The sequence below is a fragment of the Aethalodelphis obliquidens genome, unplaced genomic scaffold (assembly GCF_003676395.1).
Source record: "Aethalodelphis obliquidens isolate GAN/ISIS:26980383/991018 unplaced genomic scaffold, ASM367639v1 scaffold2, whole genome shotgun sequence".
NCBI classification, from domain to species: Eukaryota; Metazoa; Chordata; class Mammalia; order Artiodactyla; family Delphinidae; genus Aethalodelphis; species Aethalodelphis obliquidens.
This window is the reverse complement of record NW_020837946.1, coordinates 4780518-4798102: the sequence shown is the minus strand read 5'-3', so window position 1 is coordinate 4798102 and position 17585 is coordinate 4780518. Positions and strand designations below refer to the sequence as shown.

The 17585-nt window shown below is 49.1% G+C and overlaps 1 protein-coding gene across 8 annotated transcripts in view; it reads left to right on the top strand.

The window, feature by feature from the left end:
• Nucleotides 1–17585, top strand: part of AGAP1 (ArfGAP with GTPase domain, ankyrin repeat and PH domain 1) — a 552897-nt gene that overhangs the window by 218169 nt on the left and 317143 nt on the right. For all 8 annotated transcript variants that reach the window (XM_027117564.1, XM_027117546.1, XM_027117554.1 and 5 more), the window contains exons 5-6: nucleotides 1491–1632; nucleotides 6621–6755. In XM_027117564.1, the coding sequence (XP_026973365.1) occupies nucleotides 1491–1632; nucleotides 6621–6755 (277 nt within the window). The remainder of the gene's footprint in view (nucleotides 1–1490; nucleotides 1633–6620; nucleotides 6756–17585) is intronic.

Sequence of the window (17585 nt, the reverse complement as noted above, 5' to 3'; positions counted from 1 at the left end):
TTGCAGTTGGTGGAGAAGCCGCTGGGGTGGATGGGGGACATCTATGGAGTGCCCACTGCTCACTAGGCCCTGGGGCTCTCAGGATGCACCCTTGAGAGGATGTGGCCTGGTTTGCATTTCCTCTGCACGGAGGGTCAGGTGGTTGTCAGTTTTGGGAGGTGCGGGCTGGTCCCAGGGACCACAAGCATTCATAAGGTGCTCGTGGGCGTGGGGAAGCTGACTTCGCCCCGATTCTTGGGAAGAGAAAGGAAAACACATCTCAAGGTAGAGAAGGGGAGAAGGAGATGCCGTGTCAGCCTGAGTCCTGGGCCCTCAGGAGGCATCAGCCAGTCCCAAGGCTACTGGCCCCAAGTTCTCTTTCTCATTTAATTTCATATTTATCATTTGAACTTCAGGTGTATTTACGTTTTGTTGCATAAAATCTCCATTTGTAACTGAATACGCTTTTCATTTATATGTGGAAGTCAGAGCTTAACCCACTAAAAATCTCACCAAACATTAGAGCTGATGCCTTGACCTGCAGAACTTATGTGGGAGCTGCAGGTTCTTTTAGAGAAAGCATGTGGGGCATTTTTTTTTTTTTTTATTTGATTTTCACTTGGGTCTTTCATCAAAGAGAAGGGTCTCTGGCGCTAAGTCTCTTCCTCAGCGCCACCTCTGTGACCCTGGGAGCCCTGGGAAGCTGCTGAGCTTCCAGGACCCTCTCCTCTCTTGGCTCCAGCTTTACAAGACGGTTATGGGTGTTCCACGAGATAACGTGTGCTTGAGGGTGTGGTTATTTGCCAGAGAGAGGATCTGATGTGAGTTCAGCTGGATGCAAGAAAAATGAGAATAAAATGACAGGAGTTGGCCGTTGTGGGGTTTTCATTGTTTTCCCCTAAGTTTTGTGCATTGCTTTTGTTAATTTCTCCGGCAGTGAGTCATGATTTCCTTGAAGGGTGCTGGGATTAATCAGGGACGGCTGATCTTTACAATACGAAGGCCTCACATGTTGAGGGAGTAGTTGGCCCTGGAGGTGGAGGTTTTCTGAGCCGTGGGCACCCAGAGGAAGAGCCCCATCTCAGGGGTCCAGCACGGCTTCCTGGGCGGCCTTCTTGGGGAGTTTGGGGTGAAACAGGAAGCTGCAAGGCCGCCCTCCGTGCCTATCTCCAGGTCGGCTCTGCTGTGCGCGGGGTTTGCCTTCCATTGGCCGAGTCGGGCCAGAGGGTAGACACTCCCTTGGGGAAGGATGTCTGGTTTTACGCTGGAGACAGCGTGGCCTGGGTGGGAAGGGGCTGAGGGCCATCACAGGCGTGTTGTGCGAGGATGAGAAGGGTGTTCGTGACGCCCCAGCGATGCGCTATAAGACGTCGGACGTGGCCCGGCTGGAGGCGTGTCTGCCGGCCTTTCGTCCTGTGTTCACGAAGGTGACCCCGTGCTGCTCCTTTGCCTGTCTCTCGTGAGCGCCTCACTCAGTATCTCCTGCTCACCTGCCTCTCTTTTCTCCGCAGTTTGCCATGTGGGTGGACGCTGTTATATTTGTCTTCAGCTTGGAGGATGAGATAAGTTTCCAGACGGTCTACCACTACTACAGCCGGATGGCCAACTACCGGAACACGAGTGAGATTCCGCTGGTCCTGGTGGGAACCCAGGGTGAGTGGTGCCCGAGGGCAGGTTGTGCTTCTATGGCTCCAGCAGCTGAGCAGTAAGTGATTCCTGGCCTGTGTTTTCAGAGTGGAGGGGTTTGGAAACGGTTTAAAGAAGCAGTAATTTCCTACTGAAGCCTCCCTTTTTACAGTGAGCATCCGTGAAACTGAAACTGTCACACTTCCTGATTTGATTCAGTGGAGAAGTCACTTGGCAACTTCAAAACAAAACACCCCCGTACACTCCCAAGTGCTCTAATTTCTATATTAGAATATCTTAATTCTCTCTGTTCCAAAATAATATATAAGCGCCCTAAAGGGTTATTTATGTTCACCTTTGTACCTTTAATACTGATTTCTGATATAATGCAGAGTTTTGTTTTATTCTGCTCTATTTCTTAATGTCTTATGAGCTGTATCTCATTTTTAGCAGATCCCTTAGAAAGCATAGAATCTTACCATGTGGGTACGTTTTGTGTTTTTTTCTAGGACACTTAAAACTTGGTCTTTTAGTAAAGTGACATCACTTACTATGCCCTTGATCATAGATTCATTGATGTGCTGGTACCTGCCACTGGGGACTTAACTAAGGGGTCATACGGAATGTTTTTAAAAGTCAGATGAAGGTTAACTTTAAAACTGCTTTGCCAGAAAAATGGAGAACTTAAAAAATACAATCATGTCAAGAAACACTGGATTTTCCGTTCATCTTTTGGTGCAGGTTCTGTTTTTGTTAATTCCTTTAGAATGAGCACATCTGGTCTGCCCTTGCATGCCCTGATGTAAGACTTTTCCAAATAAGAAACCAGCTGCGTCAAACAAGCAAGAACAATTAGCTGCGTGCGTGGCACCAGATCTAATATAACTGAGAGCTCTGGCGGGGTAATCCGCTGCCTTGGCAGGAGAAGCCTGAATCGTGGAGTGGGCGTGTGTGTTGGGAGAAAAAAGTGTGGAATAAACTAAAGTCATCTGCTCAGGGTGCTAGATGTAAAACGTGAGGGTTGGGTTTTCATGGAGAGAACTTCATTGCCAATCCCCCCCACCCCCTTTTTTTTTGGCTGCATCAGGTCTTTGTTGCTGTGCGCGGGCTTTCTCTAGTTGCAGTAAGCTGGGGCTACTCTTCGTTGCGGTGCGGTGGCTTCTCGTGTTGTGGAGCACAGGCTCCAGGCACACGGGCTCAGTAGTTGTGTCTCGTGGGCTCTAGAGCGCAGGCTCAGTAGTTACGATGCATAGGCTTAGTTGCTCCGCGGCATGTGGGATCTTCCCGGCCCAGGGCTCGAACCCGTGTCCCCTGCATCGGCAGGCGGATTCTTAACCACTGCACCACCAGGGAAGTCCCCCCTCTTCTTTTTTTTTTTTTAATAGCATATATGTCCTGGCCAGCAGTCTCACACCTGAAACCTTCAGAGCAGAGGTGGATTTAGACCAACGTGGGACGTGAGAGGTTTTTTATGCCCAAAGCGCCCTCTAGTGGTCACTGGGAGACAAGGCACGCCAGTAAAAAGCCCTTGGTTCTTGTTCGGATGTGCAGAATTGGCGTATTTGAGTTGGCCTCCTGAAAATTCTTAATACGTAATATTTTCTAGTGGGCAGCTCATCTAAAGAAGACCTTGCTTCAAGCTGCCTTGAAATCGACATCGAGGCAGTTAATTTCCAGTAAGCGCCTCTTCCTGCAGGCCTACCGAGGGCATTTCTGAGCCAAAGCAGGGTCTGTATGGGCGGCTCCTTGCCAGCCGCCTGGGTTCAGGGGATCTGTGTTCAGGATGCAGAATGCCTTTCTGCGGTGGACTCACCGGGATAAAGGGCAGGTAGGTTTTCAATCCAGGCCAGAAAGGTAATTTTGATCAGTTTGTTGTCTTTCTACACAGCAGTGTTTTGGGTAGTAGGGGTGGCGAGTCTGGGGTCCCTGCACGGGGCCATGCAAACCCCGCATCACTCGCTCCAGGATGCTGTTGACCTTGACGCTACCAGGCCTTGAAGGGAGGAAATCCCGTAAGGCAGTGGGGGCATCCGTGGGCACACCAGTGTCGAGTGCGTGTTTGCTTTTGTTCCTGATGTTTCCACGTGTGGCCAGTTTACCTGAGGTCCTGCTGGGATTGCAGATGCATATCTCTCCCTGCTGCGGACCTTGGAGATAAGTGCAGCCTCTGTGTCTCCCGCCCCAGCTGAAGGAAGGCACATCTTCACCTCCCACCAGGATGGTGGATGGTCTGTGTCTCAGGGAGGCCTGGGGATGGCTCCACAGAGGCTCTGGGGAAGCCCTGATGTGGAGGAACCGGCCCCCTTTTATTCCCTCTAGTTTTATAAGCGTCTGTCGATTGAGGGCCATGTACCTGCAAGGTACACCTGTGAGCTTGCACCCAGCGAGCACCTGGGAGCACTGCTGGAGGGCTTGTTCCCTGTCCCCTCATATTCATTTGTGAGACCTGTTTGGACTTCAGCAAAGCCATGTCCCAAAGGAGCAGGACGGGAATGTTATCAAGTAGGGACAGTCCTCACCTGAGGGCTCCTCGTGGTCATCAGCCAGACCTCTGATTCCCAGAGCACCCTGGAAGCCCCCGTGGCAGGAAAGTGGAGTGAGTGTGGGCTTCTGGAAGGTTCCACCCATAGGTACCATTAGCTCGTTTCGCTTTCTGTGAAGCCACGCTTGTCCTGATGCTGTACAGGCTGCGTGGGGTGCCAGAGACAACGGCTGAGGGGATCTCAGGTTTCCCTCCCAGCTGGTCGGGGCTGGTGGCCTCAAGATAGGAGATTATGGGATGGAGAAGATAGAGAAGAATTAAGACAATTCCTGAAGGGTACGTGGGGTGTGGGGCCTTACCCAGAGGTGGGGGGACGTGTTCTCTCCCGGGTACCATCGGGGAGCTGGAGGATGTTCCTAAGAGGACGAGGTGATGGTGTGATGTCTCTTAAACATCTGTTTTAAAGACTTGAAGATCACCTTGATTGGAGGGCGAAGCCCGAGCTGTAAAAAGATGCAGAGTCACAAGAGGAATGAAAAACAAGACCAGAAGAGCATTCAAGTGTAGGGTCTGCTTCTGACACATGACAGTGTATCTTGGAAGGAAGCTGAGATGGGACAGAAATGAGTGGGGGATTACGGCGTCAGGATAAATCTGAAGCGGGATTCATGCTCTGTGGAGTGTATTTTCTAGTTTATACGAAAGCACTGGAAAATTTTGGGCTTCTAACTTTTTTTCTACTGTTTTCTTAAAAGATGTTTACACCTTAAAAAAAAAAAACTTCTTTTCTTTAAGTGTTATGAAATCCAAGTCACATTTCTTATTCTGTAAGGTAAGAAGACAGGACGAGATAGTGTTTGAAGAAATCCCTCTAACAGGCCCTGCCAGGGAATGTTCTGGAACATCTGTTTGAGGTGGCTCCGGTCATTGTCAGGAGAAGGGTCCTGAATCATAGTTTCTCTAGGAGTAATTCAGAACTATCGGTTAAACATATTCCGTGGGACTAGGAAAAAAAAGAAAAAATAGGGAGTAAGGAGAAGAGAAGGAGGGGGAAAAATCAATAAATTATTCCCTCAAGATGTCCCTTTTGTTTACTACTTCCAGGAATTTGAGTGCCTCAGGCACTTCCTGTGCAAAGCAGACGTTTAAAAGGTTGTCACTGTCTTGTGTGACTTACACTGCTTTTCCCTGGACTAGTACAGAAAATGCCGGTGGCGGGTTTTTGGTTAAGGAGATGTTGAGCGTTTCCTGTAACTCAGGAGCTTTCGTGCCCTCGGGGAAAATGCCCCGTCAGGAGCAGCCCTGTGAAGTGTGTGTCCTCGCAGGGTAGCACGCCGGCCAGAACGCCTCAGCCCGTCCTCTGGTCCTGTGTGCGGGGCGTGCGGCTGCCCCCCAGTTACTCAGTAGTAACAGAACGAACGGGGAGAGGGCCTCGTGGATGCCGAGCTGAAAGAAAAGAAGGGCTGCATTTCTTTTTATTACGAGACTAGTGGCTGGTGCCTGACATGTGTTTCACGGCTCAGATGCCCCCATCTGTACACAGGTCCTGAAGGAGGTGAGGGGTGTCTCGTAGCCGAGCCATCTTTTTTTTTTGATGACGACCACTTTTAAAGTCTTTATTGAATTTGTTACAATATTGCTTCTATTTTATGTTCTGTTTTTTTTTTGGCCGCGAGGCATGTGGGATCTCAGCTCCCCGACTGGGGATCGAACCCGCACCCCGTGCCTTGGAAGGCGAGGTCTTAACCACTGGACTGCCAGGGAAGTCCCCCACCCAAGCCACCTGTTAAGAGCCAACGTGGTTCGCACACTAGTCTGCGACACCCCCTCCAGTGCCCCAGGCCCCCTCCCACTCCTGCCTCGCCCTTGGGTCCCCCTTAAATGCTCGGCGCTCTGCCGCCCCCTGCCCCAGGCACCCTCCCCCACCCGCCACCTGCTGCAGGTGTGGCTTCTCTGACCCCTGCCCTGTGACCCAGCTCCTACCCTACGTCCCATCCTACACCCATCGTCCTTCCTCGTTTGTGTCTTACTTATTTTCTGCCTCCCTCCCCAGCTGACCTAATGTCCCCTCTGTGAGAGCACAGAGTTTTGTTCCCTGGGGGGGCATCCCCGTGCCTAGAACCGGGCCAGGCACCCAACAGGGCTCCGTGAGCGCGTGTCCAGCGGGCAGATGGAGGGCGTGCGTTTCCCGGGTGCCGTGTGCCGGGGTCGCCACACGCAGTGACCGTGTGGTTTTCCTTGTTAAAGCATTGTCCTCTGGACCCACATTGAACTCGTACCCTTTCCTTCTGGTCTTCGGGGACATTCTTTTATTTCATATTCAGAAGCAGGATCCTCTGAAACGCCTGATCGTTGTGGTGTCTGGGATGATTATGTTGGCGATAAACGGTGTTTTGAAAACTCCAGGTCCTGAAAAGAATCCCAGCAGTGCTGAGCGTGGGGCAGGTTTTGAGCTCCTGGGGGCCGTGAGTGGTGGGACGTCCCCAGGCCGCTCGTGGTCACCATGTCGCCGCTTCTTGTCGGTCTGTTGCAGATGCCATCAGCTCCACCAACCCGCGGGTCATCGACGACGCCAGGGCGCGGAAGCTCTCCAGCGACCTCAAGAGGTGCACGTACTACGAGACGTGCGCCACGTACGGGCTGAACGTGGAGAGGGTCTTCCAGGACGGTAAATACTCGTGCTGTGCCTGCAGCATCCATTCACCTCACACCGGTCACTGGTCCACGTGGATGACGTGACCCCGAGCGCTCCCTACAGGGAGGGGGACCCTCAGCCCCGGGTCACGTTCAGGGGGTGTGCTGAGCGTCCACCCTGAAACAGTCCTGTGTGTACCATTGGTGACCTCTTTCTGCACAGGATGAAGCATTTCTCAAATGGTTATTTACGCACAGGACGTGTCAGACATACACACGCATCATTTCTGCTTCACTGCAGATGCTCACTCTTTATTCAGCCCCATTAAAAAAAAAGGTTTAAATATTTCATGCTGGGTTTGGAGGAGAGTAAGCAGAAGAGAGAGAGAGTCAAGTTTGGCCAGAAGTAAGTACGCCTTAGGGCCGGTGGCTGGGAGTGAGCGCCAGCATTTGGGAACTGTGTCTTTGCCTCCTTCTTGATCCCTCACCTCCAGGACAGCCACCCCTCAGGTGGGAAATTCTCCTGGTGGAGCAGAGGTCCCCCCGTACACAACTGTGATGGCAGACGTCAGGCCTGGAGGGCGGGGGAGAGAGCAGGTGGGGATGAGAGGGAGGCGGGGGGGTGGGGTCTGTAGCGGGGAAGGTGCTCTCTGGTCTAGTGGGGTCGGGGAGGGTCTGGGGTAGGTTAGCATCAAAGACCTGGGAGAAGGATGCTCCCGGCAGAGGGTTCTGTTTCTGATGGGCGTCGTGGGGATCCCAGGCCCCCTCCTCTACTGGGTTACTCTGGTTTAGACCTACCTCTGCATCCCCAGCTCTGTGCCGGAGCTTGTTGGGGGCTGAGCAGGGCAGCCAGGCTTGGTCTCCTTGGAGGCCGCCCTTGCTCCTGGGGTCGTGGAGGCCTTGCCCTGGGGAGACTGTTAATGCCAGGAAGAGTAGTAATGATGGGGTGCTCCCAGCACTTCCCCAAACCGGGCAGGTTATGCTTTTTTTTAAAATGTCCAAACGAGCTTTCAGAGAAAATTATAGGAATTGCACACTCTCGCCATTTTATTAAATTTCAAAGATTGTGTCCATTTTTTAACTTTGCATTTTCTTCCACTTTCCTTAGCAGCCAGTTCCTTTTCTAAGCTTGCCATCTCTTTCCTCTTATCCGCCTCCCAGATAATTATCAGCCTTTTCTATCTTGCAGTACATTTATTCTATTTAGTCTCTATACGTCACATTCCCCTCCCAGCTCAGGAGTCTGCCGAGAACAGCCCCCAGTCCCCGGGGCTCTGCGTCCCCTTTGTCCTTTACCGCACATTTACGTGGGCCTCCTCGGGCCCTGCCCCGCCCCCGTGCTCGGGAGCAGACCCCACTTAAAAGCCGTTCAGGGCCAGGATCTGCAGCTCCTTGAACGTTAGTGACACCGTGAAGGATGACGCAAGGAAGCCTGTGGGGCTCTCCCGAGGGGTGGGCTCCAGTGGGCGAGGTCGCCGTTTGCCCCAATAGTGGAAACCCCTGTGATGGTTAAAGTGGAGTATTAACAGATGAAAGGTCTGCAAACTAGGGCCCAGGGGCCAAACCTGGCCAACAGCCTGTTTCTATAAACAGACTTTTCTGTTTACAGGCTGCGGGAAGGGTGGGCTGGGCTGCTCTTGGGTGTTGCCGCAGAGTTGAGTGGTTCCAGCGGGACCTTTTGGCCAAGAAAGCCTGAGATACTCTGTGGCCTTTTACAGAAAGTCTGCCCATCCCTGACATAGAGGATCGGCATTTAGTTGCGTGGATGAGTTTCTTCTCCACAGTGATTGCTTTCCTTGTACGTTGATGGAGGTTTGCAAATGTGAACTTCCCATAAATAAATGAACTCCTCTTACACATAGTAAACTAACTAGTACTCGGGGATGACAAGGTATGGAGCTTCCCTGCCCAGCACCCAGGGGATCCGAGGCAGTGAGCAGGTGCCAGTGTGCAGGGGCCGCTTCCCTGTCATCCTCAAGCTGGAAGCTGGCAAGGGGAGCGTGAGGAAGGACCTTTCCAAAAGTCGTTGGTTAAAATACCAGTGTTTCCTTGCTGTGACGGCTCCTCAGTGATTCCACAGGTGAACCGTGTTACACTCGAAGTGTGAGTTTTTACAGGCTTGCGAGATTTCCAGAACATTTTGTTATTACTTTAGAAATGATGCATTCCCGTTGAGTATTTGGATTGTACAAAGTCTGCATGATACTGCAACTTCTGTGACTGTTGTGATTTTATTCTTAAAATATTTTTATTTACGTGAAGGTTAAGTTTCTAAAATAAGATTGAGGTTACTCTGCATATTTTCTGTGGTAATTAGATGGTAAACCTTCTTATTTGTTAATCGTAAACTCTTGAATTGTTAGTGGTGAAAGTAGTGGCTAACCGAATGGGGAATATACTCAGTACTTGGAAATCATTAGCAATAACCATCCTTTTTAATCTTCAAGGGAAGAAAAGAGAAAAAAAAAAAACCAACTTGGAAGGTTTATGGCTAAAGAACTCAGGGCTCAGAAAGGTCAGGTACCTTGGCCACAGGTACTCGCGTGGATTGGACCCCAGTCTTGGGAGCCGGGAGCCTAGAGCCTTAACCATTCTGTCATTAAAACAGAGCATCTGGGTCCTGCCCACATACCCGGGGCAGGCTGGGGGCAGGGTACACTTTCACTGCACAGGTTCACTGCCCACTCACGGACTCGGTATATCTGGATTTCTTTTTTTGACTTCAGGGCTTTCTCTATGCCCTAGGGCTTACTTTTATTTGTGTACTTTTTATATCTTTGCATGGTAGAAAAATTTTTTAAAAAGCATGTGACTTCTGTGTAACCATTAGCTTATCGATCAAAGAAGCATCCAGACCCGGTGTGTTACCCCAGCTCCGACCTCCACCTGCTCTTGCAGGCCGAGCTCCCGATCAACTGGCTGCCCAGCTCTGCTTTGTAAGAGACCAGGGACCTTAGTCTTTGCTTCTCTAAGTGTCCTGAAACAGAAGACAGAATGTGAAAACAGTGGAGAAACAGGATGGTTTTGCTGGTGTCGTCACGTATCTCCTGGAAGGTGATTCAGGAGGGAGGTTCTCTGTTCGCTTCTCGGTATCAGGAGGAAGCGAAGTAGGTTGGTGGTTGCGTTTGTTCATTCATTCCCTTAGTTGAGCACCAGCCTTCCTCATGCCTGGAAGCACAGTCAGGGCCCATGTCTGGGTGAAGTGAAAGTCCAGCAGGGAAGATAAACTTAGAACAGTCACCCAGAAATGCAGGCGACATCTTGCCTGGGGGCGGAGAAGAGGTAGTGCCGGACTAGGGTGCTTTCCGTCGCCCCTGCTTGACAGCCTGGGGTCACCCTCTGCTTCTTAGTTTGTGTAGCTTGTGGAGAAGAAAGATCTGGCCTGCACAGGGGGTTCCTGTAAGTCAGATTCGCCTTTTGAGAATTAATACACTCATTGCTTTTTACTTAGTCTGGGCAGCTGAATCTGGCTTGGGGCCTGGTTGCCCATCTGTTTGTCTGGGTTCCCAGAAGGGCCCTCGGGGCGTTCTGGGCCCTGTGGGCTGCCCGGGGCCCACCCCATGTCTCTCAGTCCCGTTCTGTGCTGCTTTGTTCGCCCCTGGCATGTCTGGGAGAGGACCTGCAGGCTGTTGTATTTTTAACATTACAGTGATTTCTGTGTGTGGCATTCAGTATTTTGAAAGTCCCTGGTCATTTGTCCAGATTAGGGCCTGGATACATGCAGAAACAGGATTGCAGCAAATAAAGTTCATTCTCGGCAGGTATCGTTTCTCTGGTGCTGTAATTTTTTTTTCTTCCTTTTTTTTAAGAAAAGAAAAGTGTCACTTTCTATAAAGGAACCAGGTCTGAGTGGCCAGAGCCCTTGCAGTGAGCACGGCTTTCATGGCGTTCTAGTTCAGCCTCTGGGCAGGTAAAGGAAGGTGGTGTTGCTGGTGGGAGTTTTCAAGTGAGACGTTCAGTGATAAGCTAAAATAAACACCGCTTAACGACAAAAGTAAATTCTTCCCTCAGAAGACCAAGCAGAGCTTAAAGGTAGTGAAAAGTCATTGGTGTGGGTGGTGAAAGGGCCCCTTGGAGGGTTACATGCGCCGTCTTGGGGGCAAGAAAGTCTTCACGATAGAGCAGCCATGATTTTAATTTCCTGGGGTTGGGTTTTGGAAATTGTGGATTTTAGTCACTCTTGGAACACTTTTAAATATCTCACCTTATATCGGGTGTCCGTGTTTGTAGCTTGTCTTGCCGAGAGTGGCAGTGGTGTGTCATGGACATGTGATGAGCATAGTGATTTGTGTCACAGAACAGTTATCTTAGCCTAGGGATGAGGGAGGATCCGTTTGTTTGTTTTGGCGTTTTGTGGAAGAGAGCTGATGGACCTCTAAGGTTTTGGCGGTATATTTTATAATCTTTAAATTATGGCATCTGGCTTGCATATTTTAAAGATCTCTGATACCTAAAGAAGAGTGGCTTCCCTTTATACGGAATGCGACGTAGAACCAGCTGGTGGTACAGAACACCATCTTGTCTTTCCCTTATCTAAGCTGCTTTATGCCCTTCCCCTCCCTCCTTCCCTCCCCCGCCCCCAGAATGAGTTGATGCAAATTTATGTGAATCGTAAACAGTATTGTTTTACGTATAGGATGTTGTGTTATCCCTCCCAGCATCAGTTGTACGCAGAATTTAATATTCTTGCACATACATTCTAAAGTTGTGGTCATTTGTTAAATCCTGATTCAGAGCATCCTATTGTACACATTAAGGCATACTCCCCACTAAAGGTTTAACTTCTTAAGCTTCTATTCATTGAACAGTAGGAAACCTACCTGCAAGATTCTGCTCTGACAGTAATTGGTGGACCAGCTCAAGATCCGTATAGACCAAGATGTAGGTGCATTGCAGATTGCCATCCTGCTTCATTCTGCCCAGGGCTGCTGGATTTTGTCACTGGGTTGTTTGTCAGGGGTGGTTCCGTCATCTCACGTGGGAGACCTTCTGCTCTAGGACGGGTCTGCTTTATTTATATTAACAGAAACGATTTAGTTTCAGGTACGTGTGGTTGGCAAAGCTGTGCAGTAGCATTTGAAGGTCGCTGTCTGCCTCTTGCTAGACCTTCTGCTTTACTGAGGGTTCCCTTCAGCTGTCCTGGGGGTGGACGTTTATCTATAGCAGCCCCCCTCCTAGGAAGACTCATGGCAGTCTTGCGACACCATCACCCAGCTCTTTCTTTCTTTCTTTTTTTTATTTTTATTGGGGTATAGTTGCTTTACAGTGTTACGTTAGTTTCTGCTGTACAACAAAGTGAATCAGCTCTGTGTATACATACATCCCTATATCCCCTCCCTCTTGGACCGCCCTCCCACCCCGCCTCCCGGTCCCACCCATCCGGGTCACCACAGAGCACCTAGCTGAGCTCCCTGCGCTATACAGCAGGTTCCCCTCAGCTGTCTGTTCTATACACGGTGGTGTATATGTGTCAATGCCAATCTCCCAGTTCATCCCACCCCAGCTCTTCAGATGTGTGCTGCAGTGAACATTCTGGAAAAGGCTTTCGCAGAAGCTGTCCTACTTGGGTTTCACGCCTGCTGGGGGTCGGCTCCCTCATGCCGAGGCCCGAGCCCCGAGAGATCGCACACCTGCCCGGGCCCTGTGGTGCCGCACGCAGCCTCAGTGTGCTTTCCAGCCTTTGCTTCCAAAGACTGAAACCCTGATGTACAGAGAATCCCCTTTCACATGAAACGTCTGCAGCGGCTTGGCCCTAATTACAGGAGTGTCCAGTACAGGGGTAGCTGTGTTAATGAGCCCAGTTGGTGGAACCTAATTGCATGTGTTAGGGCATCATTAAGTGTAAGCAGTCTTCTGGGCTTTTCTCCCCAGTGTGGCATCATCTGGCACCGTTTTGGGTTTTTTTTTTTGCGGTACGCGGGCCTCCCACTGCTGTGGCCTCTCCCGTTGCGGAGCACAGGCTCCGGACGCGCAGGCTCAGCGGCCATGGCTCACGGGCCCAGCCACCCCGCGGCACGTGGGATCTTCCCGGACCGGGGCATGAACCCGCGTCCCCTGCATCGGCAGGAGGACTCCCAACCACTGCGCCACCAGGGAGGCCCCATCTGGCACCGTCTTGTCTTGCTTACGTCACAGTCTTCTGTTCCTCCTGCTGAGGGATGTGTCACGCCTATTCCATTCTTTCCTGGAACCAGCTTACTTTTCACCGGCGGGGTGGCCTATGTTGTTATCTGTAGTGTTGCTGTTGTTTTTCTCCTATTTTTATTATGTTAGAGATCAGATTGGAGCCAATTTATTGTTATTTATATATATGTTTTCTTTTCCAAAAGAGTACTTTCAAAGATAAGATTTTTCATGTTCAAAAGCAAGCCATGTGTGTCCATTTGGCATTTAATATATACTGAAAAGGTGAACTAAGTCATTAAGTGTCATTGAGTATCTGTTAATATGTATTTTTTATCATTTATAATGATGACTGATGTTTATGTCGCAGTTTAAGCTAAGGGCTTACGGTGTAAGGTAGTAGATCTTACGAGGCCTGACTTGTAGTGGGGAGCCACGTTCTCTGAGGAGTTGGCTTCCTGAAGTCACATCGTTCGGCTGGTGTCGGGCCCACGTGTCCGTTTCCTGTTTTCACTGCACCTCTGTGCCCATCACTGTCACTGTGCCCACACCCACCCCGCCCACTCTCACTGCCCTCTTTGCAGTGGAAAGTTGTATGTGCAGGACTTCCTGGGACAGATGGTTGGTTAGTGTGTATTAGGATGGGGCAAAAAAGGTTCAGCTGCTTAAATTACACTTTTTAAAGGTTTTTACTAGTTTAAAACTTCCCAAGAACAGGGATGACGTGAAAAAAGTTACCTACCTAAGTCTTACGTAGCACTCACGTGGTGATGCTAAGGTGGGGGACAAAAGAAAAGGAAAACAGTCATCAGGTTCCTCTCAAGTTAACTGGTTAAGTCTTACAAGGCGGTCTTCACCCTGGTTTTGCAGCTGCCCTGATGTCATCATTAACCACAGGTGTCTTTGGCTGTCACTGCCTGGTAGCTTTTAACATGGTCTCATTCCCTGGAAATTAGAATCTGCAAGTTGTTTCCAAAAGAGCCATACCTGGCCCATCGCGGATCATCTCTCACCAAACTGAAAATATCCCGAGCGCTAAGTAGACTTTTGATTGAGCCTGTGAGTGGAGGGGGCGTGGAGTGATTAGGGATGTGTAGGCTTGGGGAGGTGGTTCTCCTTGTGCCGTAACCCTCGTGTATGTTTGGGTGAGAAAGTGTGTAAATGATTTATAGTAACTATTTTTATGAAACATGACATTGCCAGTACTGGCTTATATATGCATTTTCAAATGCAGTGAATTTCTTAACCAGGGAAGCTTTCTCTGTAACAGGGTTAAATCACACATCGAAGTAATGAATGAATGCCAGAAGTAACATAGCAACACTTGGTGTAGTAAACTGTATTCTCAGAGGTAACAAAAACAAAAGAAAAACAGAAGAACTTTTGAGTTACTTTACTGTTCTTAGAAAAAAATCTTTGAGCTCAAAAGTTCTTAGGGGTGGGGAGCCCGGTGCGTCTGGCACGTGATCTGCAACCAGGTCTTCCAAACACGGTGAACAGGTAGGGAGTGTATCAAGGTGAGACCAGTGACTGGGCTGCACTGAGCAATCCGGGGCTAAGAGGTGATGAACCTTGAATAACTCAGGTGTTTTAAAACATGATTATTGTCACCAGTATGAAATCAGCTCGTTCCTCATTTGGAGTCTCTTTGCCTAGAAGTTGCCCTTTTTAAGAATTTATCTCCCATCATGTTCAGTGGACCCAGAGGTCCACTGATAATTCCTTTTAAAGAGGAATTATCTCCTTGGAATATTGACTGATTTGCTTAAAATCACTTACCCAAAATGACAATTTTTAGGTAGGGGGGAATTTCTAAATTATCAGTGTGGTTCATACTCCACAGACTGCAGCTACTCGCCTTAACAATACGGAATCAGGTGTGAAATGATAATTCTTAAACTGGTTTCTGATGTGAGTAGAAGGAACCATTGCAAGGAGAGGCATTTTAATTCTTTTAAAAAATAACATAGAAGTCATCTGAAAATCTTTATCAAGATTGATGATATTATAAACAGCGAGAGACGGTGAGCCATCTTCTATCTCTTGGTGTCGTGGGACGTTGTGTTGATAGAGGCTTGGATCTTTCCTGGCATTTTCTTACCCTGAGTCTGGACTTGTCATGCTGTGCTTCCCCTGGGAGCATTGAGTGGGTCCCAGTGTTCGTGTAAGTGTACAGAAATGCCTGAGTTAACTCTCACACTACCAACACGAGGCCATTAAACACACTATTAGTAAATGTGCTGTGTTTTGATTTTCACGTTAAGAGCCTATCTTTTGCTCAGAGAATTAATTGTATCAATGCCGTAGAAAATGGTTCTTTTAATACTTTGCCGCACTGTGGCATCAGAGCTGTGTTTTGCCCCAGGATTCCTCTTAATGACTTTAGCCAGCTTGAATTAGCTTGATGTATCATTAATGCATACAAATGGCTTTTATTTTTGTTCCTAATCAGTTCTTAATGCCACGGCATTCTGCTCTTTCTAATGTTTTTAAGATGATTAAACGGTGATGTATTTTTTGACCTATTTAACCCTCCACAGAGTCTCTGATCAAAAGAATATGAAGATGTTACTTAATTAGGATAGTGAGAAATTGTTACGATCTGTAGCTGATGTTTCCAAGTTATTTTGGAGTCTTCTATTTATTTTATAACATTTTTTTCCCTTATAGGACATAGCCAGATTTTTTTTTATTGAAGTGTAGCTGATTTACAATGTTGTTTAATTTCTGCAAAGTGATTCAGTTATATATATATTCAGTTATATATATATATTCGGTTATATGTATACACACACACACTTTTCTTTATGTTCTTTTCCATTATGGTTTATCATAGGATATTGAGTATAGTTCCCTGTGCTATACAGAAGGACCTTGTTGTTTATCGATTCTGTATATAATAGCTCACATCTGCTAATCCCAACCTCCCCCTCCATCCCTCCCCCCACTGCCCTCCCCCTTGGCAACCACAAGTCTGTTTTCTGACATAGCCAGATTTTGAGTAACCTGTACTCATTGAGGAACTACCCACTACCCACTAGGTTAGCAGCACCAAATTGGTTCAGTTCGTGAAAGACAAAAGTAATCCTCAAAGGAGGTTGACTTTTAGTTAGTTGTGAGATGCTCTGATACGAGAAAGCATAGCTTCTCTCCGTGGACTTGGGTGTTTTTTACATGCCGCTTGCCAGGTGAACCTGGCCAGACACTGGCTCCAAGAGTGAGTGGGGGGGCCAGGCTTGGAGCAGATGGTGGGTCCCCCGAAGACCAGGCTCTGGAGTCTGGGGCTGGTTTGTGCATTTAGTGCAGAGCCATTGGAAATTTTGTGAAGAGGGGAATGATGCGTTAACACCTCTGTCAGCGATCATCCCTGATCTGGGGAAAAGTAAACTGTGAGAAGTGGATTGTAGGTTTGTCTACAAGAGACACGGATGTAAAAACCTTGATGAGTAAGTTGGGTTTTGTGGGACTTGCCAAAGAAAAGAGAGAGATGGTTTTTAAAGGTTATGAAATATGGAAATAAATACCACCCGGAAGACCCCCGCCCGCTGGCTATTATCATTAAGGCCTGGGAAGGGGGCTGTACATGGACGCCCATGCGTTTGAAAAATGGATTCTCGGGCGTTCTGATACTTCACAACCTTTTTCACAGAAATACTTTTTCTACAAAATAGTTTCTAATTTTTGCACTGCCTTCCTTGAGTGGCTGTGACAACTTTTTGGCCCAGTCCTCTATTAGACACTTTGTGACCCGCTCCCTCCATTTATTTGTTGTTTTAGAATTAATGCTTCAGTGGTTGGCTCTTTGCCTAAAGCTGCATCTCCACCCGTTATCATTTCTTTTCCTTTTTTTTGCGGTACGCGGGCTTCTCACTGCTGTGGCCTCTCCCGCTGCGGAGCACAGGCTCCGGATGCGCAGGCTCAGCGACCATGGCTCACGGGCCCAGCCGCTCCGCGGCATGTGGGATCTTCCTGGACCGGGGCACGAACCCGTGTCCCCTGCATCGGCAGGCAGACTCTGAACCACTGCGCCACCAGGGAAGCCCCCCATTATCATTTCTTTAGGACACACCTCCAGACTTGAGACTGCTGGTCAGCGACTTGCATAGCTTTAAAGCTTTTGGTCCTTGTGGTTTGATAGCTTTAACCTTCTGGGGAGTCTGTATCGACTCAGGTTTCCTCCGTCAGGTGTCCTTTTTCTGCACTCTGGCCACTGTGGATATTTTCATTTTAAAAGTGCTTATTGTTTATAGACAAAATAATCATAACTTCTAGTTTTTTCCAAATATTACTTTCAGTAGGTCTGTCCCTTAATTTAAAAAAAAGCTTATTTGTTAGGAGGTAGCAGCCAGTCTCTTGGCTGGGATGATACGTGGGGAGCAGGGGGTCCTTGTTGCTCTCACAGACATGCCCTCTTGGGTGTACCAGGTGGGTTCCCTGAGCACCCAGCTCCCCAGAGGGCAGCCGGGCCCAGAGCCTGGTCCCCAGAGCCTGGTCCCCAGAGCCGTGCAGAGCTGTGACTTCGGCAGCTGGCTGTCAGAGGTGCAGTGTTCCCTCAGACTTTCTCACCAGCGCTGCCTGTGTCACCGTGGGAGACAGACCCCCGGTGTGAAGTGACCTCTGAGGGAAGCAGAGGGAACACCCAGGTCCTTGGATTTGGTCCTGCCCCTCATTTCCTTGCAGGGACGGGGCTGCAGAGCAGGGCAGCCGCGGGGCAGGTCCCTGGGCTGCCATTCTGGGTCCT